At 32.9% G+C, this 24,435-nt stretch overlaps 1 protein-coding gene across 4 annotated transcripts in view; it reads left to right on the top strand.

Annotated features, from left to right (window-relative positions):
- Window positions 1-7,111: 7,111 nt before the first annotated feature.
- LOC126836572 (voltage-dependent L-type calcium channel subunit beta-1) overlaps window positions 7,112-24,435 on the top strand; it is a 34,575-nt gene continuing 17,251 nt past the window's right edge. For 2 of the 4 annotated variants that reach the window (XM_050570112.1, XM_050570108.1), the window contains exon 1: window positions 23,799-23,984. In XM_050570112.1, coding sequence (XP_050426069.1) covers window positions 23,913-23,984 — 72 coding nt within the window. In that variant the 5' untranslated portion in view covers window positions 23,799-23,912. Of the gene's footprint in view, window positions 7,378-18,946; window positions 19,610-19,908; window positions 19,950-23,798; window positions 23,985-24,435 lie in introns of those variants that run through there. The other 2 variants (XM_050570109.1, XM_050570111.1) reach the window with 2 other exon arrangements.

Here is a 24,435-nt window from a genome sequence, read left to right as displayed (position 1 = left end):
AACTAAAATTCAAAATTTACAACAAAAAAAAAAATGTTTACTATTATAATATTACACAACGACCGTTAGTGTGTTTAATTACGTGTGCAACGTACGTAGACTGGTGCTTGAAAGAAATACAATTAATACTCCGCTTGCAATGTAATGATTTAACCAATATTGTTTTGTTTTGTTTCTTTTTTTTTTTTAAGTTTATATTTTATTTAAAACTGTGGTTTTGAGTATTCTATTATTATTATTATTATTTTTTGTATATACATTTTTTTTTTTCTAATCAAAGTTTAGAACAAGTAATTATTACGAGATAGTACAAACAATATTTAACAGTTAAGGTTATTTTTTACAATAGAACCAAGTTTAATAATTTTAGTCGTTAAGATTTGTTGTGTAAAAAAAGAAAATTAAACTAAAAAAAAAAAAAAAAAAAATTAAAAGCAAAAAAAAAAATAATAATAAACAAGTTAATTGATGAATTTTTTTATGATAAATTATTGAACGAGAGATTAGTTTTTAAATTTATATGTGTTTAACAAGTGCCATATTTGTAAAGTTAAAAATTTGTAATTTTCGCGATTTGTAACGATGGCAGCAAATTTTTTATTTGATATAAATAAATTATTATAATATTCAAAACGATATGTTTAGTGTACACTTTTGAAAATGACATAATATGATAATAATGTTGTAGATAATATTAATTACATTTTAAAGAAAATTATTTCACCGATACATTTAATTGGTTTGTTGTTGTTTTTTTTTTTTCATATAATTTTTTTATTTCCTGAAAACATTAACGTTGCCATTCGACCGACGAACAAACCTGAACGAAAATAGAACGTATGACATTCTAAAATAACGAAATCAACCTAACGTTTTTACCAATAATTAGGGTTCGATTGTCGATTGTTCATATTTAATATTCTAACAAAGCTGGTACTCTATTTCTAACGGTCTCTACTCGGGTTTAAATCGGTCGGTTTGTCGTGTAAATCCGATTTGGCCACATTTTACGCATTCGTAGTTAGTCTAAACGTATCTACACTTGTTAATTGTTAATGCTTTTTTTTAAATAAAAAAATCAATTACCTATATAAACTTACTTAAATAAATAATATTTTTAAAAAAACCTCTTAGACGGTTCACTTTTTTAAAATTTCACTTCACACAACGAATAACCAAAATAAACGCCATTCGAGTACAATTTATATTTAATACACTTTTTATGATATTATTTATAATTATTACTACTACTATTATTATGATTATTATTATTATTTGTAAAACGGATCTGCTGTGCTCAATTGTTTGTTTTTGTATTTTTACTACTTTTGTTTTATGTTGAATAACTACATTTTTTTTTTTTTTTTGTTTTCCGTTTATAAATTCTAATATTAATTTTTATTGTCATTATTATTATTATTATTTTATTATAATTCGTATGATAGGTATACATATTTTATTTTATTTTTTTGTTTCTTTCGACAACCAACGGCTTTGTACTTAGGAACCAAAAAGGGAGATATTAAAAATTTTATGGCACGATAGTATGTTGTAAAAAAAAAAATCCGGCCGACGGAGTACCGTAATTTGAAAATAAAATATAACTTTTATTTGAAACACGAAAGCTTAGTGATTTACAAAATGTATTTATTATATTAATAATATGTAATGTATTTACACCTAATCTTATGATGTCATTTTCCTTGTTTCGCTTAACGACAAAAAGTGTTGTCCTAAATTGAACTCCTTCATGCCGTTAGTTCCAAATACACAATAATTTCATTGAAAAAATGTAAAGTAAATATTTTAATAAATTGCTTTTCTTTGCAATTACGAATGCTTTTAATATTTTTTTTTTTTTTAAATTACCTACTCATTACGCTTAGTCAATTTTTTTCAATATTGGATATTTACTCGTTAGCGTTAATTTTGTTGAAATTCATCTTAACCGTGATTGTTTTTTTTTCTCTTCAATTTATTAAAAAAAAATGTATAATGTTCAAGTGCCTTTACAACAACAACATAAAAGTAGCTGATGTATCTGAAAAAAAAAAAAATACTGAATAATATTTAAAACGATGTTACTTTGCCTATTTTGGCATGTTTTTTTTTTTTTTTTTTGTAAAAAATAGGTAATTATTTATTTTTAGTATAAACCACGGATGTGTTATTGTGTTTGGTTTATCACAACCAAAATCCTACGCTTGGTAGATTAATAATAATAATAATAATTGTTTAATATGTGGTTAAAATATGGCTAAAAAAAAAAGTTAATCGGAGCCGGGCAAAATCCAATCGTACGTATGCCTTACAATCTATTTACTTTCTACATCAATATTTTTGAAAGTACTAAACAATTGGAAATGCCGACGACTTTGCCCAGCTCCGGAAATAATAATTGATCATGTCGAATTTACTGTCTTGAGTACACTTAGTCGAGTTTTAAGGTAAAGTGTAGAAATGTAGACAATAATTTATGTATGCATTACTATTACACACTAGTATTGTATTATTAAAAAAAATTTGCGACCAATTTGAGTCGTTTATATTGATAATAATACATAAGATTTATTATTTATAAAATTGTTGATTTTTTTCAAATTCCTATTTCCAACAGAGACAAGTGTTGCAAAAACCGACATTGAGTGCACCGTTTATAATAATTTTATATTGCTTGGCTGTTTTAAAAAAGCAGACCTTACACACGTGATGATGGTACCTATTTATATTTATTGGTTAATGTGTATTTTCTTGCACCGCTATCTGTCGGACAAATGACTGAACTGTCGATTTTCAAAACGTTTTTCATCGATAGAGTGCAGTAAACACATACAAATGGCATAATATATATTTTTTTTAATAATATACAGCGTTTGAAGGAAAGTTCTACCGAGCTTCAAATGAGACATTTAGGATGCTCTATGGGTACAGTAAACGGTATTCATTTTTTTTTAATTTTAAAATTATTTAAAACAGAACTCGTATCTCATTAAAAAATACGAAAAAAATAATTTCAGATTTGAAATCAGGAGAAACAATCTTGTTGAATTGATATGTAACGTGGTTTTTTGGTATTTGGCCACACATACGTCCACAGAGTGGCCACTAAGTGGCCGGCATATGACCAAAACCAACTTATGAAATGTGACACATCATTTTGGGTTAGAATTTTATTCTCAATTCAGTGGAGTTCTTAGTATGATTTTATACTAAATTATGTGTCGCATGCCATATGTTGGTTTTAGTCACATGCCGGCCACTCGGCGGCCACCATGTGGACGTATGTGTGGCCAGATACCAAAAAATCATGTTACATATCAATTCAACAAGATTTTTTCTCCCGATTTTAAATCTGAAATTATTTTTTTCGTAAGACCATTTTTTAATGAGATACGAGTTCTATTTTAAATAATTATAAAATTTTAAAAAAATGAATACCATTTATTGTACCCATATAGCATCCTAAATGTCTCATTTGAAGCCCGGTAGAACTTTCCTTGACACCCTGTATATTAATCATTCCTAATTTTTTCAAAAAATTCATGCATTGAATGGTTTGGTAATTTAAATTTATACCAGTTTTTTATTATTATTATCATCAAGGAATTTGACTAGCTAGAAATCATTATTTTTTTAACAACTTTCTTGTATATTATATTATTGTACAAAATAAACGACAAAATCGTTGCCACTTGAGCATCAACAGCTGTACTTCAGTTACAGTACAAGAAAATTAATGATGAAGAAGTGTCTTGAATGTCTGAATATCGGCTTGTATATAGTTGAAGGTAAGTACTAGACCTACACTTGGGACTTTTTCTATTTTTTTTTGTTTAATCATTACACTGTATTAACACAGAGTTTATTATATAATTTTGATTTTCATCCTGTGTATTCTTTTTTTTCTCTCAATGATACTAGGTCTATATATTCTAGTGTAGGTACACAATAGCTTTTACCTGTTAACTAACCCAAGTTAATTCGGTTTGTAAGATTATAATAATTATAGAGAGTAGTGTATTAAAAAAATGTTGACTGACCGATAACCAGATTTGAACAACTATTTTTGAAGTCAATGAAGTTTCAAGCTTAGGGCAGGATGCAGGTGTAGTATTATTTTTATCTGTCCGAACTTCCTAATCTATCTTCACATTCAAAATTCTCATAACTTTAAAAAAAGGTTCTTAAAAACTGGTTATCAACCACATAACATTTTTAGTACATAATTGTAAATTTAAAAACTAAAATGGCGAATCATTATGACTGTACCAATTGTTTTGTACTCAAGACTGTGACTAATGTGATTGTAAGAAAAATTATCTACTTAAGGTACAGTGTGAGCAAAGAATAAAAATTTTATTCGTTTTTTATGAATACGATTTTTTTTCCTGACACAAAATTAAAAATCTAATTTTTGTCTAAAATTGGACATGTCTTTAATTTCCTAAAATATAAAAAAAAAGTTATATTTAAACTAAAAATATATAAAACGTTTACATTTAAATCGGCCACTTTACAAGACGGCCACGTTTTGTTTGAATATATTTTAATTAATTTCAAATTTTTTTTAAAATTTATTTCAATTATTTAAATATTTTAGTATCAAACTATTCCTTCAGTGTAAAATAGTTGTTAACAAATTTTACAATTTTTTTTATTGACGCGAGTGCGTGTTAATTTTTTTGAAAATTACACTTAAGCACTTAAGTAACGGGCTACTACGGTGATTAATTTCGAAAAGAGACTTCGAAAACCATTAATGTTCCACTCGTGAAGTTTGCACTGTCATATCTTTTGCGAGAAATATTGGCCGAATAATTTGTTCTTAATTTTCAAAAAGCCAACAGGAGAGGAGCACCCCCCCCCCCCCCACCACCATTAACTCCCCTACAGCGCTCGTCGAGTTTATTCGGTTGGGTGAATTTAATCTGTAAATAATGATTTGCCAAACCAATCCTCGAGGGGTTCGGAAGTGGGCGGGTTTTAAGGAGTTTTGTATATAGGTAATATTTAAGAAAAAAGTGGTCTTATTAAAATCAAAAATAAATGGCCGGGGTCGTTGTGCAAGTAGAGTTTTTCGAGTGGCCGTGTTCCGTTTGCTTCGGGGAAAACAAGCGAATAACTTATCAAAAAGTCAATAAGATAGTAAATTAGGATAGCGCTTAAGTAGGAACTCTACACACATGCGGCGCATGGCTTGTGTAAACGTTATGAACAATCCAAACGTTTGTTGAAAACTTAAATAGGATTATTTTTAAGACCGTTCTGGTCGAAGCGGAAACACATTGTTATGTTTTTGTACAAACATAAAGCTTATAAGCTTTATGGAAGTTAATTAAATATCAAAATAAATCTCTTTCATTTCTGTTTTAACATAATACAGGGTGGTGTTTTTTTTATACAACATATTATTATTATTGTTGTATTATATTTTACAAAATAATTGTAAGGCGATCCAATTGATGTGAGAAACTCATTTTCTCAAAAATATGAATATTATGAAAATCGTTTTTTTCTTATACATGCGGGTATACGTATTATTCAATACTTGAACATTTTTTACTTTCATCTCTTGTACGTGTGTAAAAGAAGTATAAACTTCAAATGGGAACATTTTATGTCACTCTTTTTGGTCAATACGAACATAAATATGAATTTAACGGGCTACTGTTTTCTAGTTATTGCTAAATCAAAAATCGGCTATTTAACTCCCCTTCCCAATGGAAAAAATAGTGAGCATCACATAAAAAAAAAAACAAAATGAAATCCGTCCAATAGATACGCCGGAAAATGACTTCTACGAAAGTCTTCTTTTTTTATCAAACTTTCGCCATAACTCTGAGAAAAATAGCTTTGAAAGTATTATAACTAGAAAAAACTTACAATTTGTTGCTGCACCTTTTGGGGATTGCATGTGGTCTGTTCTTAAGGAGTTTTGTATAGGCAATATAAAATAGGAAAAAGTGTTTTTAATAAATGTCTACCGTGTCAATATTAATTTACCGGTTAAGTTCTATAAAGTACAAGGTATTGCATTTAATTTAAATAATTTTTTCTACGAGTAAAAGACATTTTGGTTAATATTTTATAAAGAGATTTGAGTTCTTTGGCTTATTTCTATCTATGTTATGTTTTTCATTTGAAAATTTCACTTTATTGTAATTAAATTTTACCTGGCAATTTTTATTTACAAAATCTCAGCTCAAAGGTTAAACTGCGATGTGTGATTATTAGTTCAGTAATTAGAGGACTCTATTTTGATGGTTAAATTTTTGCTTGTACTATCAAAGCAAATCCTTGACAGCATAGTCTCTATTATTGACACTAAATAATAACCGCAAACAATTTTTTTTTTTAAATATTAAAAATAACTAAAACTTTATTTAAGTTCTCTCGTCGGCGTTTTTTTTTTCTGTATTATTTATCAAACTTTCACAATTTATATTTTAATTCTTACATTTTTTTTCCACTCTTCTAAGTGCTTGTATGAAACAAAAAAACGCTTCAAGAAGACCTAGTAAAAAGTTTTTTCTCTTTTTAACGGATCTTAGTTAATACACTTTAGTTGTTCTTTTTTTTTGTTGTCGCCACGACCATTTCGCTTTGATGATCCACACACGTTTTTTTTACGGTTATTTTTAACACACAATCGTCTAGTTGGAATTGAACAAAATACAAAAAAATCCCATTCCCACGCAAACGCCGCCCCGACGTGGAGACAGACAAAACGCACACTGTATATAATAATAATATATTCGCAGAATTTCAAATCGGATTCGCATATCATCCCGTTATCTTCAGGTCTAAACCTGATCATATGGGATCCGTCAAAAAAAAAAAATACTAAAAAAATAATAATACCGTTCGGATTGTCTACCACACACACACACACACCATTCGAACTGTGCAACGAAAATCCCAAATGACTTGATGTCTCTCATACCGCAGTGACACCACCACCCCCCCCCCCCAATCTTTATAATTCCCCTCATTGCCTTGCCTTCCCCTACACACAGATGTGAGAGCGTTCTATTTTTGAACTCGACTCTCGCTGCCGCCGCTCATCGGTTGGAGACACGGCCGGAAGACAGACACACACACACAACTAGCGCCGAGTCGCACTTACGCGTTTCCCTCGGCCGCGGACGGATCGAAAAAAGCCAAAGCCAAAAATAATTATTCCCGAAAACCCGGTTTTCGAGTCGACGACGTTTTTGTATCGTCTTTTTTAAGGGTCGCGGCTGTTGTTCTTCTCACGCGTGTACGGTCAGCCGGCCAATAACGGCGGGGCATTGTAGTGGCGACGGCAGGAAACGGTGGACCGAAATGTCTCACTTCCGGAGACCCAAAAAGAAGGCGTTCATGCCCATCAGAAAGGTGAGACCGACTTTTGCCGTTTGTGTTTGTGTGTTGGATTTTCGTTTATGGTTTTTTTTTTTTTTTTTTACCTCGCCATAATGTTAAATAATATAATACCTACACGGGCGATGTTAAGGGGACGTGATTTATCGGGTGTAGGCAAATCTCGTCGTCGTTGTAAAATCTCAATTTAAACCCTAAACCGTAATGTGCAATTGTGCTAGAACGTGCTTTATTCCGTGTAGTTGATTTATTTTTCACAGGCTATCGTCTTAAGTATCTTTTAAAAAAAAAGCTGTTTTCCGTCTGTTCATTCGGCTAGTTTTGAAATATTGTAAAAAAAAAAAACACGAAGGAAAATAGTTTTTAAAAAAACAAAACTACAAAATTTCAATTATTTTAAAAAAACATAGCGTAGTGTCTTGTCCTTAACAATTCACAATTTATATTTTAATTCTGACCTTTTTTTAAAACTTTTTTTTAGTGCTTGTATTTAACCTATTGACAACCGTAACCGTGTATTCTTAATTTATTTATTTTTAATTACTATTTTTTTTTTGAGTCCCAATAGGGACCACCAGGCGTTAATGCCTGGTTAAGGTGAAATTTAAGTTTTCAACAAAAAAAACCCGACGAGCGAACCTAGTTAAAATTATTTTCTTTTAAACGGTATCGACATTTTTTTTCAATGACCATTTCGATATTTGTCGGCGATTTAAAATTTTTTTTTCATCTAAACAAGTGCGTTTAAGTAAGTACACGCAGAATGAGTTTTACCAAGTCTGTGGTTTTTTTTAGAGTAAAAATACTTATTTTGAAATAGAAAGATAACAACATTATGGTGACAATGTCATGTGCGATTTTGAAAAAAAGTTTTAGCTATTTTCAGTATGTGTTTTTAAACGGGAAATATTAAGCTGTTTATCGAAAAAATGATAAGACGTTGTCTTGGAAATCTTGTCGTCTTTCGTTTTGTATTATAAGTATTTTTACTCTAAAATTTTCATGGAATGATTAAAACACATTATTTTGCCAAGGTGTGTCTTAACGTTGGAAAATTATTAGCTGTTTGCGGTTCTCTCTTAAGGGAAACGGAATGGGTAAATTTGTTTACAAATAAAGACTAAAACGGCAAGTCACTTTCCGAAGTGTATACCGAACCGATTTCGACATTTTTAAATGTTTTTTTGTACAGTTTAACATCTTCTCAATGGGAACTAAAACAGTCAGGTCCGCGTAGAAAAATTAAATCCTTCCAACGGACAATCCGAAAATGATTTGTTCGAAAGTCGTTATTGTTTTCCATCAAACTTTCGCTATAACTCGGAGAAAAACCATTTTAAAAGTATATTATATAACTAGACGCAAAACTTAATAATTTCTTTTTCGCCTCGAAATTAGTCGGCATACCTATTAAAAACGGCTACCGGATCAATATTATGTGTGTCTGATATGTGGCCTATCCTTTGCCATCATCGCAAAAAGGGCGCTTTCCGTTGCTGCCCTTAAGTCGTATACCGTCGTCGTTGTAGTGGGACTTAAGCTGTACGGTTGTTGCGGACTGTTGTGTTTGCTCACACACAGACCAACTGCTTTTACTTGGTTCGCTCGGATGTGTTTGGCCGTGGTTGTTTAATAGTGTTACCGTCGGCGCTTAACAACGACCACTGCCGCCGTTTGTATTGTCTAAGAAAACAAGCAATTAGTAAAGTTATCGACGGCGGACCACGTAGAGAAACTTCAGCGGAAGCACCGCACTTGGGCGAGAGATAAGACCGAAAGGGACACAACGATACGGCCGGGACTTATAATTCCAAGATTGTTATTTATCGCAGCAAACAAGTTTTCGCTTGAATATAACACCCAAAGTGTTTGCTTAAATCTTTAACCGAAGAAAATATTATAATGTATTTTGTTCGGCGGCAAACCGTCGAGGTTCCTCCGTTTCTCAAGAGACTGTAATACATTTGAATTGTTGGTACAGTTGTATCTTAAGACGGTCCGGTAAAACAAATAATTACCACCACAAGAATAACATCTTTATAACTTATAACAGACATGCGCTAGTTTTAATGAAAAATAAATTCAATTTACAACAAAAATATCAATTTTGTTTTATTAAGTACTAAACGTTTTTAAAAAAAACATTTGGATATAACCTTTTTGAAATGGTTGTACCGACATAAAACCGTAAAAAATAAAACGCTTTATGGGAGGTATTTTTTGTTTTTTATTTCCATATTAAACAATTCGATTATGTAATGTTCAAACTGAACATTTTATAAGTGTTATCTGAACTATGTAGTATATTTTTATTATCTTATAAAATATTTGAAAACATTTTCGAAAAAAAGTCGACGGTTGGCAATTCTAATATACATACATACTTAGAAAGAGTCCTTTTATCGTTTGAAATAAAATCTACATAATTTTCGAGTGAGCTTCATATATAAGAGAATAAAAGATGATCTAATGTTTAAAATTACTTATTTTTTTTTTAACCGTTACCAATTTTAGGCATATTTTTTTTTTTGTATTTTAGTTCAAAAAATAAATTGGTCCTTTCTTGATAAACAATTAAAATTTCAAGACGAGCGGTTGATCTGGGGAAATGTTAGGGAAAGACTAACAAATAAATATGATATTCTACTGTCCACATGTTAACTGTAAAATTAAAAATGAAAAAAATATATCAAAATGTTTCCCATTTGTTTTTAGATGGGGCAATTTTTTAGAACTGCTTTATTTTAATATTATTGTTTTTTTTATTTATTTTATAAAACCCCAAGAAACATTCAAACAGTCCTAACAGGGATTAGACATTCGCTTAAAAGACCCTTAAATAAATAATATGATAAAAAAAGTAACGTTATCCCTTTCAGTTATAATAATTTTTAAATACATATGACCTTTTCTATGGCCAAACCCCTTGAAATAACTTTTTTTTTTTATATAACGTTTTTGTTCTAAAACTGTGAAAGTGCAGGTTTTTTATTACTTTGGAGGGTTTCATATGCTTAATAATATAATGTTACCTCTATAGTATTATTTATACTATTACGGCGTTAATTTATATGAAATTTTCAATTTAAAACTTACATTAAGCTTAAGTTTATAAACTTATATATTAACACATCAAAGAAGTGTCTATTTTGACGCTTTACAGCTTGTATATCGCACAATATAGCTTACAGACCTATTTTTGTACAAAAAACATGTGTTTTTTAAACTTTTTAATTTTTAATTTGAACTCTTCATAACAATTACAAGGCATCGATCCGTTGATAGTTTTCGGCCAAAAATAGCAGATGGAAACGCCCTTTAACACAACTAGTACATTTGTTAGATATAATAACATTGTTAACACAAAATTCTGGTTTTAATTAGTTAACACATGTTTTAGAATCAAAAGAATTTATTCATGTAACACTTGTCGTTTATTTTATTTTCAAATAACGCACCATATAAATAGATAATTCTTTGGCTATAATTACCTAGTAATTTATAATTGTGAAAAATAAAAGTAAATTGCTCAAAGACTGTATTTGTTGTTAAGATCCAACTTTGATACAAACCTAGCATTTTCTTTTTATTAAAATAAGAAACAATTATTCAAAAATAATAAGAGTATTATTTAAAATACATATATTATATTAATTTAAAACTGCAAATAATACTTATATTTTTATTTTTTAATACACTCTTATTATTTGAATAATTTCGGTGTTATTAAATAACTACATACAATATCCAATTGTATGTGTACATATTTTATTTCCAGAATATTTGTATTCAACACTGGCAACTATTGCTCGATTTTCTCGTTTTTAGAGAAAAGGAATGAACTTAATAATTTAAAATTCTCTTAGATTCTCTTCGTCCGTCAACGGATTTCCGTTTGACTAACGTGCTGCTCGAATAAATCGGTCCGGTGGTTCCAAAGACCAGAGTAAAAAAAAAAAAATGTACCTATTTATTATGTTCAATTTTTTATTCAAATCAATCAGTCGTTGAAATGTCTATTTGAACGACGACCGGGATCGTTACGGAAGCCACCGCGTTTCTCGAGAAAATAGTTTTCATTATTCAATTTGTACGAATTTGATTTGATTTTCCATTGACTTTAATTAACATAAACGGTACCAGGAGCTTATGGGTATGGCCACTCCAGCGGGCATCGCCGATCTACAGGAGAATTTTTATTTGAAAACCCTTCGACAACATTGTTCTACTCGTTTTGGATAGGTTTTAGCGTGAAATTCAAAATGGGAAATTGCACTGGCAGTAATTTTATTTGGACGTGACGTGCGTTTGTTAAAATATAACAGAATAAAAACGCTTAACGTCTGTTCACCTTTGCGTTTGTACACATGCCAACATAATAACATATATACAATATTTGGCCACGTCACAACCGTCGCGGCCAGTGCAAAGCGTTCGGAGCGAGTCTTATTATTGGCATAGGTTAAGAGGCCAAGCGTTCGCCGAGAAAATGAAAATGAAAATGAAAATGGAAAACCCACATCAAGCGTGCTTCACAAAACACACCGGTACACGCCTACCTGCTTGCCCGTCGGTTAATTAACTAGCCGCAGATTGAGTATAATATTATTGTCAATCAAAGACACAGAAGTGGAAATCATTAAGGAGCGCGTTTTACTTTTGTTAAACTTGTGTATTATTATTATTATTATTATTATTATTATTATAATTTTCGCTGCGGCCATAGGAGAACAATGAACCCGAACAGTGAAATAATGCTTTATCGATTTTGTCGTTCGACTCGATGGAAGACCATTTGGAATATTATTATTATTATCCTGCAATAATGGCCGAATAATGTAGTTGTATGTTAATTCCCGTGAAACAATTATCCCGTCGATTATGACACAAGACGGTTTATAATTCCCAACGGCGAGGAATACCAATCTTGGCGAATTTCCGGTGTTCGTCTAATGGATTTCTCGCGGTAATTCGATCTCGGCCAGAAATTGAGATTATCGCCACATTTGAAATTAACACCACGGTACAGAGTAATTTGCATTTTCTGCGCCTTGCCAATAATATAATACAATAAGTGTGTAGCCGGAAGCGGCGTACAATATAATAATGTATTACCTATATTCATATAATAATAATATATGTAAGTATGTACAATGTACATACTATAATACAATACCGGATTGTACAAACGATCGCTGTCAAAAATATCCATTATGCTATGTCGATATGAATAATAAATGAAAAAATCAATATCGACAATAGCATTTTTGTGTAGGCGTTGTATTGTTTTGGCGGACTCAACGTGATGTTTTTTCCACCCCCCCCCCCCAATTTATTAATGTAACAAACACCCAAACGATACAACGAAATGGATTGACGGACATTTATAGTAAATGGCAATGCACGAGGTCTGTTTTCAAGGAGTTATGTATCGGCAGTATGTAAGACAAAAGTGGTTTTAATAAATTTCGACTACTCGGGACTCGCCATTCGCGATAAAACAATATTGTGTACTTTATATATTTTTTATATTTTCGTGCAATAAATAACAATGGATAAAACCACGTGAAATTTGTTGATTTTTTTTTTTTTTAAGTTTTAATACCGCGGCGCCGCTATGTGTGACTCTGTGTAGTATAATATATTGTGTATAGTCAGTGTAAAAATTCGTATTTAAATTTGCCCGGGGCGCTAAAAAATGATACCGCCATTTTGCGTACAGCTAAATTCGTACGCTACAAAGGTTTGAATAAATTATTATAAAAAAAAAGAAACACTGTTTGAAAAACAATATTTGTGCGAAAAAAACCAAATCATAATCCTCCTGCAGAAATTAGATTGCGGCGCAAAATAAATCACATTTATTTCCACCGGACACCGGAAGCCGTACATAGAGCGAGTATATATATATATATATAGTGTCTCGTTTTCCGTGTAATTGGACTCGGATGTGAAATCGCACAAGAACTTCGCCCCGGAGCAAGTAGTAAAGGTCGTTAGACGGGCCTTTAAAGTTAATTAACGCGCCGTTCGAGTTCGCGGAAAGTCGGACAAAATCCCGCTAACAACCTTCGCAATTCAACGGGACGTCTCGATAGTGTGTCCGGACACGGTCGGCTATAGTGCTCATCGTGTACCCTTAAAATTGGACAGTGATCACGCGGGGGGGGGGGGGGAGGGGGGTGGTGGTAAAGTGTGCCCGGAATACTTGATAGTAATATAATATAATATAACAAAAGTGTCTCCGATATTTCTACCAAAGTCAGCTGCGGCCCGGCGCGTCCCGGCGGAGGGCAAAGATTTCGAGCGAATTTTCCTGTTTCCAATGTGCAACGAATCCGTTTTAATTACTACCGTGCCCGTCGGTTTCCGGCAAAACGTGGAAATTATAATATTGCGTTTACCGTTTAGGGTCCGCAAGTAATAAATCTAAACTTTAGCCCGGACCGCTCGCGCCGCAGGGTTGAATTTTTGGCCGAAAACAACAAACGTGCAATGGTTATCTTCGAACAAAAAAAAAAAAAACCACACCCCCCCCCCCCTTATCCAACCAACCAACCAACGACATGCCAAAACAAATAAAAGCAACGACAACATAAATCCGTTGTCGATTATCGTTAAAAAAAAAAAAAAAAAACAAAAAAAAGCTACCCAAATGCAAAAAGAAAAAACTCAAATATATTACAATATAATCCTAATTGAGTGACGTTTCTTTTATTTCATTAATTCCGAGACCAACCTTAAAACTTACAGCGCTGAAATGAAAAATATGATTTCATTAAGACGCTCGTTCAGGGTTGTTTTCTTAATTATAATTAAAAACAACTTTGATTAATGAATAATGAAACGAAAATAATTATTCATAATAAAACGAAATTACAAAAAAAAAATAATTTCTTTACAATCATTTTTTCGCTTGTTGATTAATAAGTAAATTAATTGAAACAATATTAATAAGTATTCTTTTAAAAACGGTTTGATTGTGTTATCGCACAGTATTGAATTTCCAGGTTGCTATACTTGGATGTAATATAATATATACCGGTGAATTTAATTAAATGGATAAGGATTTTAATTTTGTAGGTTTTCTTTTTGAAAACATTTTCGTTCATGTTATACCTATTATTACAATTTTAGATAATACTCAAATTTTTATCTTTTTTATTTTTTTTCTAGAACTTTAAACTTAAACGGTAACATTTATATTTAATTTGAAAATAATAGTTTACTGGAAATGTCGACTGGCCTAAAATCAGTTTTGTATAAATATTTTTAAAGTTATTCGAGTTTAAAATTAAAGCTCTAAAAATATACATATACTAAAAAAGCTAACAATTTAAATATTGTAATATATATTATAATATAGCGTAAACAAAATACTAAATACAAAAAGAAGAACTACAAAACTGCCTTAAAATAATCATAAGACCAAGTGCGCGTGGCTAAGTATGGTTACAAGATTAAAGAAGACTAAAATATATGTGGAAAATAGTATTACGTATTAAAAAAAAATAAAAACACTCTTTTAAAAAAAAAATGCTCTTAAACGAAGCAAATAACAGCCAAAGCAGGTACTACGAGAGATCACAGTAGGTATGTAAAATAATATATGTATGCCACTAAAAATAAAAGCCTGAGGCGCTTTCTTTGCAGTTTACATAACCCCAAGTCCCGGCCAACGTTTGCATTCAATTTACTGTATCCACATTTGGATCCTTTTCGATTAGCTACATACTGTATTATACTATAGCAGCTGGAATACCTGTTTCAACATTTGATACCTCAAACTATACTCAAACACACATCTGCCTACGATCATAGATTCAATAAAGTAAGCGCCAAACGCTCTTCTTTGTAGTGAGGCATACCTACACATAACGTATACCCTGATTGCACTACTTGCTACCTACTGTGATTGCACGTTAATAATTAGTTGAAAGTTTAATCTAAACCAACAATGTGTTTGGGCGATGATAAAGTTGCGTTATTGAACAATTTCGGTGGAGCCTTTAAACCCAATTTACATAAATTAAAAGTTTTAATGGGTTACACTGCAGCTCGGATTGGCTCGGACAACTTAATAACAATATTTATCGCCCTTTGATGCATACTAAAATGTATAGACAAACTTCAATCCAATTATAATTTATTGCTGTGGGGGAAAACAATCTCGGATAGTGAAATTAATGAATTTATAATGACCGTAACGTAGAAACAATTGAATAAAATAACAGTATCTATATAAAATGGTTTGTTATAGTTTTAATGTATTGATCAGAAGTAGTATTTTTTGGCGTTATGCAACTGATAGAACGTTCCCAGTCGCGGAATGAAGCTGATATTATTTAAATCAAATAAAAAAAGCCATCAGTTAGGTTTGTGGCTATGACAAGTCAAAAACGGTTTCTAAAAAAAAGAAACACAACACAAAAGTGTTAAGTACAATTAATTTATTGGCAGTTTAAAGTATTTCACTCAACTGTGAAGTCGACAAGAGCTTTTTTCTCTCTCTTTTAAATCGTCTATTTTTACCGACGGCGCAAATCAATATAGTAGCAAGTCGGGCATTGTTGTATTCACTTTAAATGCGAAAACAGATTTTACAAAATTAAATTATCCCGGTACATCCGAAGGCCTTATTTGCATACCGGTTTTGTATACTTGCGGTATACCGTTTTATAAATAAATATTTAATGTGAGACCCAGTTAAATTGTCCCTTTTCGACATCAACGTATTCCGTTTTAACTTTGCATTTTCAAAAATCGTGACACAAGGCCCTCGGGAATAGTATAAATAAACTTTCGATTTATGTACAATGTATTTACTTTAAAAAAAATCATCATTTTTCAAGTGAGCCGCAGCTGTTTTTTCAGTAAAAAATGTTATACATTCATCTCCATAAGAACGGACATGACGTTTTCTATAAGAAATGTTTTTTTTTACTTTGAACGGGAAATGAAAAACGGGAATCAGCCAGGAACGTCCCTGCAGATTCGATTAGTTACACTAATAATATTAAAATATAAGCTATACTAAAAGATATTTTTATAAAAAAAAAAAATCTTGCTCCTAAATTGGTTTAAACCATTAAGGAAAATTATATAATTTCAATGGCTTTCCATTTACAGCTGTTCATCGCTTATCCGTTTGTATCTGATCAGCTGTTATTCTTTGGTGTTTTACCAAGTTAACAGCTAGTCCTATTTCTCATTAAATCAAAGACCGGCCCAAAATCGTACATCCTCGAGTGTTTTATCTATTGCAAGCTGTGTCCCGTACAACATGTTAATATACGGAAATAGGGACGGCGTAGGTACATGGATATAATGTCTTTGAAGCCGTTTGAAGTTTTATCGCTAATTTCAATTATACTAATAAGGCGGTGTTGCATATTTATGTCAACCGAACTTTCATAAAGTGCTTTTGGGTTACCCCGGGAGAAACGAGTTTTGTGTTTAATAACAAATTAAGTTGTAAATACTTGTATCAAGTAACTTTTCGGAGTCGGGCGCGATGATAATTATGTAAAAGAGTTTCAGAAGATGATATTCGAACGCGGGCCGTATCGACTATGACAAAACGTGTGCGGCGTTTGTGCCGGAAAGTTTAGAGAAAAACTAATTAATTCTTAGCGACGTCGACTCTTGTCTGTCTGGCAGCTAATTAGCCGAGCCGTTTATACAGTTTGTACAAGCCGTACACTACACAGGTATGACGTTAAGTTAAACACAAAACAGAAACCCAAGCAAAGCGAACGGGCAAAGAGACATTTTTTCTCCGCGTTTGACCGGCTCGACATTTACCAATGTAGATTTCCCAATGACCTTACAATGTTATATTATCAACCCTTTTCCGTTTATTTTTTAAATGAAATAATTTGTTTGTTGGTTTTTTTCACCCTTCATGTGGTATAAAAGTCGGTAGCGGTTGAGCCGCATCGCGATATTTAATCCCCCGACTTTATCATCGGTATTTTTTTTTCCCAATGTATTATATTATTTAAAAAAAAAAAATGTAGGAAAAACACACTGTTTTAATCGTTGCAAAAAAAAAAACACTTGTTAAAACAGCCCTTAAAAAAAAACAACGTTCAAACAAATGATGCGTTTAAAAACGGACGTTTTAAACGATTCCACTTTGTTAGAGACTTGTTTTTTTTTTTTTGACTAATTTTTCAATAGTCAAATTACTTACGATTTACCTACCTTGTTGACGGTATTGTAGATTTGTACAAATTAAAGTGATGTTTTGTTTGATGTAATTGAATTGGCCAACGGCAGAAAGGTGACAAGTGAATTTTTATCAATTTTTTTATATTTCTATAACTTTGTGCCGAGCACATCGTTTACTGCAGAAAGTAGTCAAATCCTATTGTCCAAACACAGAATCCAATAACAGAAAGGAGTCGTGTGAACGTTTAGTTTTATCATATTCTCACGGAAAATAATTGTGAAAAACTGTGACTTGGCCAAAACAATTGTTCGATGAAATGGCAACAAATGCAGTATGTTTTTTTTTCATAATTTATTGTAAATACATATTTTTATTTAGGTGGCGCCCGATAGTTATTAAAGAAATGATCGCTATCTACCGGTTGTTGTAAACGGTATTTTTTCGTCAAATTTCCGATAATTTAATCTATATTATTAGGTATGAAAAAAAAATCGGGCGTCGAAGGGTTTTAAAGTATTTGGGACGTTAAATAAACTAAAAGGTGGGGTGACGAGTACATGTTGTTGGAGTGCATTCGAACAAGCGGCACGACTCGTCGCCTAATTCGACACTCGTGTTCAAGTGGAATATATTTTTTTTTTTTTTTCGAAAAAAACTTGGGCGTTTCGCCCCGTCGCATCGCATCGTTGCGCTTTATCTCGAGTGGGTGAATCCGACCGGGGGGGGGAGGGGGAACAGTTATAATTTTTGTTTGCCCAAATTTAGCGCATGACCAACTTTCGCGAACCGTCTTACGTCTGACGTATTAAGGAAAACAACGGCCGCGGCAAACGTCTTGGGCACCGCAAACACACGGGCGGCACGGGTCGCCCCGAAATGCATCCCCTTCCGGCGCGGCGGCCTGGTCGACAAGGCGGCGGCGGCGGCGGCGGCGGCAAAGGCGGTGTAATTATTCTTTTTGTGCGCGGGCACGTTCTCGCCTAACCCGGCGCTTATGGGCCGTTTGTTTGTATGGACTTTTGCGGCGGCCGCGTCGACGGGGCATACCCACATAACATTGCTGCTAGCTGCTATACGTATATATATACATACACACATAAGTAGTGTACACGAGTACGACTGACTCTCCCGCACACCGCCGTCCACCCTCCCTCTCTCTTAGGCCGCCGCCGCCGCCATCTCTACCCTTTCTTTTTTTTCCCTCCTCTCGTCCACCCTCCGGGGACGCCCTTCCTGCGCCACCGTCCCACGCCACCGCCACCGTCACCGACAGAGGGGGCGCGAAAGGGAAGTTAAAGTTCGAGCCGGCCGGCGGGTTGCACGACAGAGAGCGCGCCGGTCGGCGGCGTCGTCGACGGCGACTGTAGCGTTCGCGCCGGGCACCCCTGGCGCCACCAGTTAGCATACAATACCCTCGCACTACAGTCACTATGCCGTCTATTTGTGTTTTATTGATTTAATATAGTTTCATTAATACATTTCTGGACGGCCACTCTCCGCCTATCTCTCTAATTCACACACACACACACCTACACACCTACACACACACACTCACTCACACACACACACACACACGGGACTTACACTCGCTGACGACTGGACGCCGGCGGTCGCGATAAAAAAATTATACAAAAAAAATTAGGGTTTATTTTTTTACTCGGTTTCATTTTTTTTTAAATTATTATTATCCATTTTATTTTTCTTTCAACAATACTACACGCGATGTGCAATTGAATTTATAATATAATATATTTAGAGTATAAGTAAATAATTTTTGTTGACAATACAATACCAGCTTGACCATTTGGGATTGATAAGAAAATTGTTGTCGTCGAAGTCGCCGCCGTCGCCGCCGCCGGTTCCACGTTTTCCATTTTTTTTTTTCTATGAACCGTGCAGTGCAATAATTTCATCAAAAATCAGTAAAGTTTTTTTTGAATTTTTTATTTTCAATAACCGGCGCCAGTTTTCGTGTATGACGTGTGTGTGTGCGTGCGCGTTTGTGTGCCGACCAGCTGCGGACATTGGGCCGAGTACACAGACGCGACTACCGTATGACCGTTCTGCACAGCCGTAATTACATAAAATATTTTAAATAATTTTTTTTTTTTAACCAACATAAAACCGTCCGTAATAGAATTAATTAATTATTAGCTATAATATAATAATAATATAGAATATTATAATCCGGTTACACGCACAACGCGTTTACCGACTATTTTTATACCATTTAAATAACCCTAATTTTTGTCCCTCTCTCTCTCGCTGTAAATTCGTTTGCATAAACTACATTATTGTCGAATTAAAAATAATTATTAGTAATTAGTATTTTATCGAGTTACCGCGTTAATCGAATCGAAATCGTTTTATAGAAGCGTCGTCCACCAAGAAGATACCACCCGACTGCAACGAGGTGAGTCTTAATCGATATTGTTTTTTTTTCTTTTAGAATGTATTATTATACAGGCACGTGTGAGAACCTAGGTGTATCATAATGTGTGCAGCAGCGGTCGCTGTAACTCAGGTGTGGATACAAGGGGATCTATGGGGGTTGAAGCCCCTCCCTTATGTACTCAAATGGGTATTTTTATATTAGAAAATGTATATTTGGTTTTTTGTATGACTCTTGCTTAACAATATGTGTATTTGAAGTGAATTGTTTGTATTCTAGCTCCCCATCACCATTTTTCATTCCTAGATCCGCCCTGGCCTGTGTGTGTGTTCAGGGAAGATGTGAGGTTTGCCTTCTTTTTTTTTTCTTTTTGTAGCTCTCTCTGTGTGTAATCAGTACTATACACAACAATGTAGGTAGGCATGTCGGAAGGGCGTGCTTATTGCATGTAGCCCGACGGCGCTGTTTTATTACAGTTGAGACTTTCAACAAACAACAACGCTGTTTGTTGTACAGCCTCGGATTAAGAGGCCGTCATACCCTCTGAAAATAATCGTAAAAACGGGTTTATGAAGGTGTAGATCAAAGCGAAATGGTCATTGAACAACCATTTCGATACCGTTAAAATATGAAAGACTTCAACTAGGTTCTCTCGTCGGTTTTTAAAAAAAAAATTTACCTTAAATACACATTACACTTAAAAAGTTTTAAAAAAAGAGGTCAGAATTAAAATATAAATATATAGCAAATAATTACACATCACAGTTCAACATTTTAATTAAGATTTGCAAAAAAATTGTCTATACCCAACTTCTAACTTTAGACGTTCTGGTAACTAGCTTTTGGCTGCAAACATTTCGTCACCCTAATCTATACCTTTGGTATACTGGTATATTAGTTATAACTACTTGGGTAAAACTTATTTGGGTGGGGGGGGGGGAGATTATGGGGATTATTAGTTGGCTAGGCAACAGATTTATCTTTAAAATAATTTTTACCTCGACAATAACTGTATCGATATGGACAACTGGTAACTGATTTGATGAACTTTTTGCGTTTCTAATGTATTAATGCAAAACCAGTTCAAGTAAAACGTTGAAGAAATTGTACACACTAGGTACCAAAGATGTATGGATTTTTTTTAAACTAAAACAATGAGCGAATGTATTATGTGATATTTCTTCGAACCACTATAACATTACATTCTATGTTGTATATCTCAATTGAATTCTGAATTCACACTTTTTAACGTCGAAATACTAAAAAATTAATTTGATAACTTGTATAGAAACCAGACAAAAGTTTCGTCAGACAAGCGGAAAAACGAAATAAAACGTTTGCCCTCCCCTCGCCTCCCCTCCCCCGAATAGAAATGGGAAAAAGGGTCGATTTGCAACGACTCTGGGGAAAAAAAATAAACGTGAAATTATTCAAATGCCTCACCAGAAAACTGGACCATAAAACACATCTGTTCTTTCCTTATATATCTATATAAGGAGAAGGATAAGGATTATGAATTACTTACTTTGTATTTTCGAGATCTTTATTCATTTTTAAAACTTAAACGGTAACGTATTTGTTTAATTAACTTTTTTTTAATTATTTCCTTAAATTTCGACCGGTCCCCAGTTTTGTGTAATTACTTTTTAAGTTTAAAATTTAAAACTGGAGGAAGGGGGGTGGAGGTGTACTATTATTTTTAGCTGTGCTCGTTACACTACCGCACTCCGCCTTCTGTCTGTAAAATATTGTCTAGTACTGTAATATACCTAACCTAAACTGAAGTATTTCCAATTAGAAAAACTACGAAATTGCAATAATTGGTTTAAGAGAAATCAAGTATCTACGAATCACGAATCACCATATTGTTGTACTGTGAATATTTTGTTTTTGTTCTAAAATCGTGTTGTTGTATACGATTTTTTTGTATTTATGTGCAGAAATTTCACAAAAAAAACTTTAACGCGGGAAAGTTTTGTTGAACAGTTGTGACCTATCGAACTTGCCCCAAATAAAACTCCCCTTCCTGTAAACGCCCTTGACTAATAACAATATCAATACTGCCGTATTTGTTATCTATTGACAATTATTACTGTATTCGTATTAAGCTCGGTAACCCATTACAATTATATTATTTTAGTTCCCACAAAATTACGTTTTGTGCAGTTTTAATTAAAAAATATACTTGATTCAAACTAAGCTAGTTTTATGGATAGGAATTTCAAGTTTGTCGGATTTTACTTTTTTACTCTACGCTTATGATTATACTATTTACAATCTGATTAAGTGAGTGCTTTTACACATTAAAAAAAAAAAAATTACCTGTACTTGATTTTTTTCGTGCTTTTTTATTACTAAATTTTTAAATTGTTTTTTAGTATTTAAAAAATAAGTGATATATTTAAGTAAATATATTTTAGTAACATCAACGGTCGAATGTACGGTAGCTCACTTGGTTAGTTGTATGCTTGTCAATACGGTAGAACACTTGGTAAAATGTGTATCATTATATATTATGCTTAAAACACAGCTATCTGGCTTTGAATATTTGTATAGTTTTCTTTTTCGTGCGATTCCAAGAGTGAAGGGGTGAAACTTTTCAGCTTTAACCTCCTCCCCCCCTCCCGAAACATCAACTAGATGGTCTAGAATTAAAAAAAGTTTTAGTGGGTACAACATAAAAAAGCACACATCATTGTAAAACCTATACCTTCGCCGGATCGAAGCTTGAGTAATCTTACTGGACACGTCTATTTAATGTATACGTTTTTTTTTTTACTTCATCGTCGACCAAACGTTTGATACTTCCCGAATATGACCTTTATGCCTCGTTAAAAAACATTGCCACACACATATCGATTTATCTGCCAATCTTATTTGATGCTACTCGAAGAAAATAGTCAAACGCTTCAAGAAAAGCACACGTCATCTATTGTAAAACCAATAGCATCCGCGTCGAAGCTAAAATATTGTGTTTAAAAAAATATATTAGCACGGTCTTGACTCTTTTTTTGTTCCTTTTTTTTTTCATATATTACTAACTTTGTATTTTCAGTCTTAATTGTACTACACTAATGACCGTACTCGCCAGTTTAGCTCAAAAATTAAGTAAAGTTTAACAGTATTAAAACTAAAGGACAAACTATACTTAAATGTTAAACCCAACCGGGGAGAACGGTCATTAGATTTAGAAAAAGTTATCTATATATGTATATAAAATTTACATAAACGGTAAATTTACACATTTTGTAAATTCATATTTGTACATCCAAAGATCATCAAGTAAATAATACTTCAATCCATGAAACCTTAACACGTTTATACAGATTTATTTAAAAATATACATCATACACAATATAAATCATATAGTGAAAAGTGTATAGTTCGAATTTGCCCAAAATTAAAAACTGTAAGGATGACTGATAATTTTAAAAAGCATTTGAAATATAGACCGAGACTTTTCACAGTGTATTGTGATTGAGTTTATCGATCGACCGGAAGTATTACTCAGTCCACACACATAATATTATTATTATCATAATGTAGAATCGATATTAAAAATTGTTTAATTATCGTTACACTAGCATGACGTGCTCCTATTATTATGGTTATTTATTTGTTTTCATCATCAATAAAACCCTATGCTAATCCACGACTGGCATTCCGGCCTCGTTAATTAGCTTATCCGGCGACGTCGGCCATCCGATAACTGCTACGGTGGTTATCAAACCGGGCCGTGGGAAGGGGAAAGCGATTTCAGGAAATCCCGTCTCCAGTTCCTTTTGCGGATACCGTTAATGTATTTATTATTAAATATTATGCCTATTAACCCGGCTCGACTTATTGTCGCTTTTCAGTAGCCCAACCAGTTTGCCGCGTGGTAGTTATCATACCGCTAGTAGTGTTTTTTTTTCTTTTTATAAAAAATTATTTACCAGTCGTTTTTGCGCCTTTGCCATTTTCGCCGAACACAAACGCACGGACATGGCTTCTGATTGCCCCTCTGTGTTTGATCTATACAGCTGTATGGCCGCATGTTCGACCGCAGAAGCTCAGGTATATTATGTTCCGACTTCTGTTTTACTCTACAATATTGTCATTGTTAAGTAGGGCACGGATAAAAATGATGCACGGAAAATATTTAAAAGTCAAAATATTGGACGGTTAAATTCGCTGGTTTTCAGTCGAAACGTTAAACCTGTGAAAATTTCAATTTTTCTTAATAATTACTTATCTAATATATTTGATTAGTTTAATGACTTGTGACCTTTCACGCAGGGATAACAACGTTTTTTTTTTGATAAAATACTGATATTTTAGTCGTGTTAGTCGTTTATTATAAAAACAGCGTAGTGCAACCAATCGACACATTAAAACACTTTTTACACAATTTATATTGAACATCACAAAAAATGATTTATGATCTTACTCACTTAAACCATTCAATTTTGAAAATTAATTCATCACCTAGATGATTGATTGATTCGAAATTTTGCAGTCAATACTT

This window comes from Adelges cooleyi, unplaced genomic scaffold (genome assembly GCF_023614345.1).
Source record: "Adelges cooleyi isolate 19-005CV unplaced genomic scaffold, UGA_ACOO_1.1 ACOO_flye_CR_arks_rails_tigmint_CR_PRNA_247, whole genome shotgun sequence".
NCBI classification, from domain to species: Eukaryota; Metazoa; Arthropoda; class Insecta; order Hemiptera; family Adelgidae; genus Adelges; species Adelges cooleyi.
This window is presented reverse-complemented; position numbering and strand designations above follow the sequence as displayed.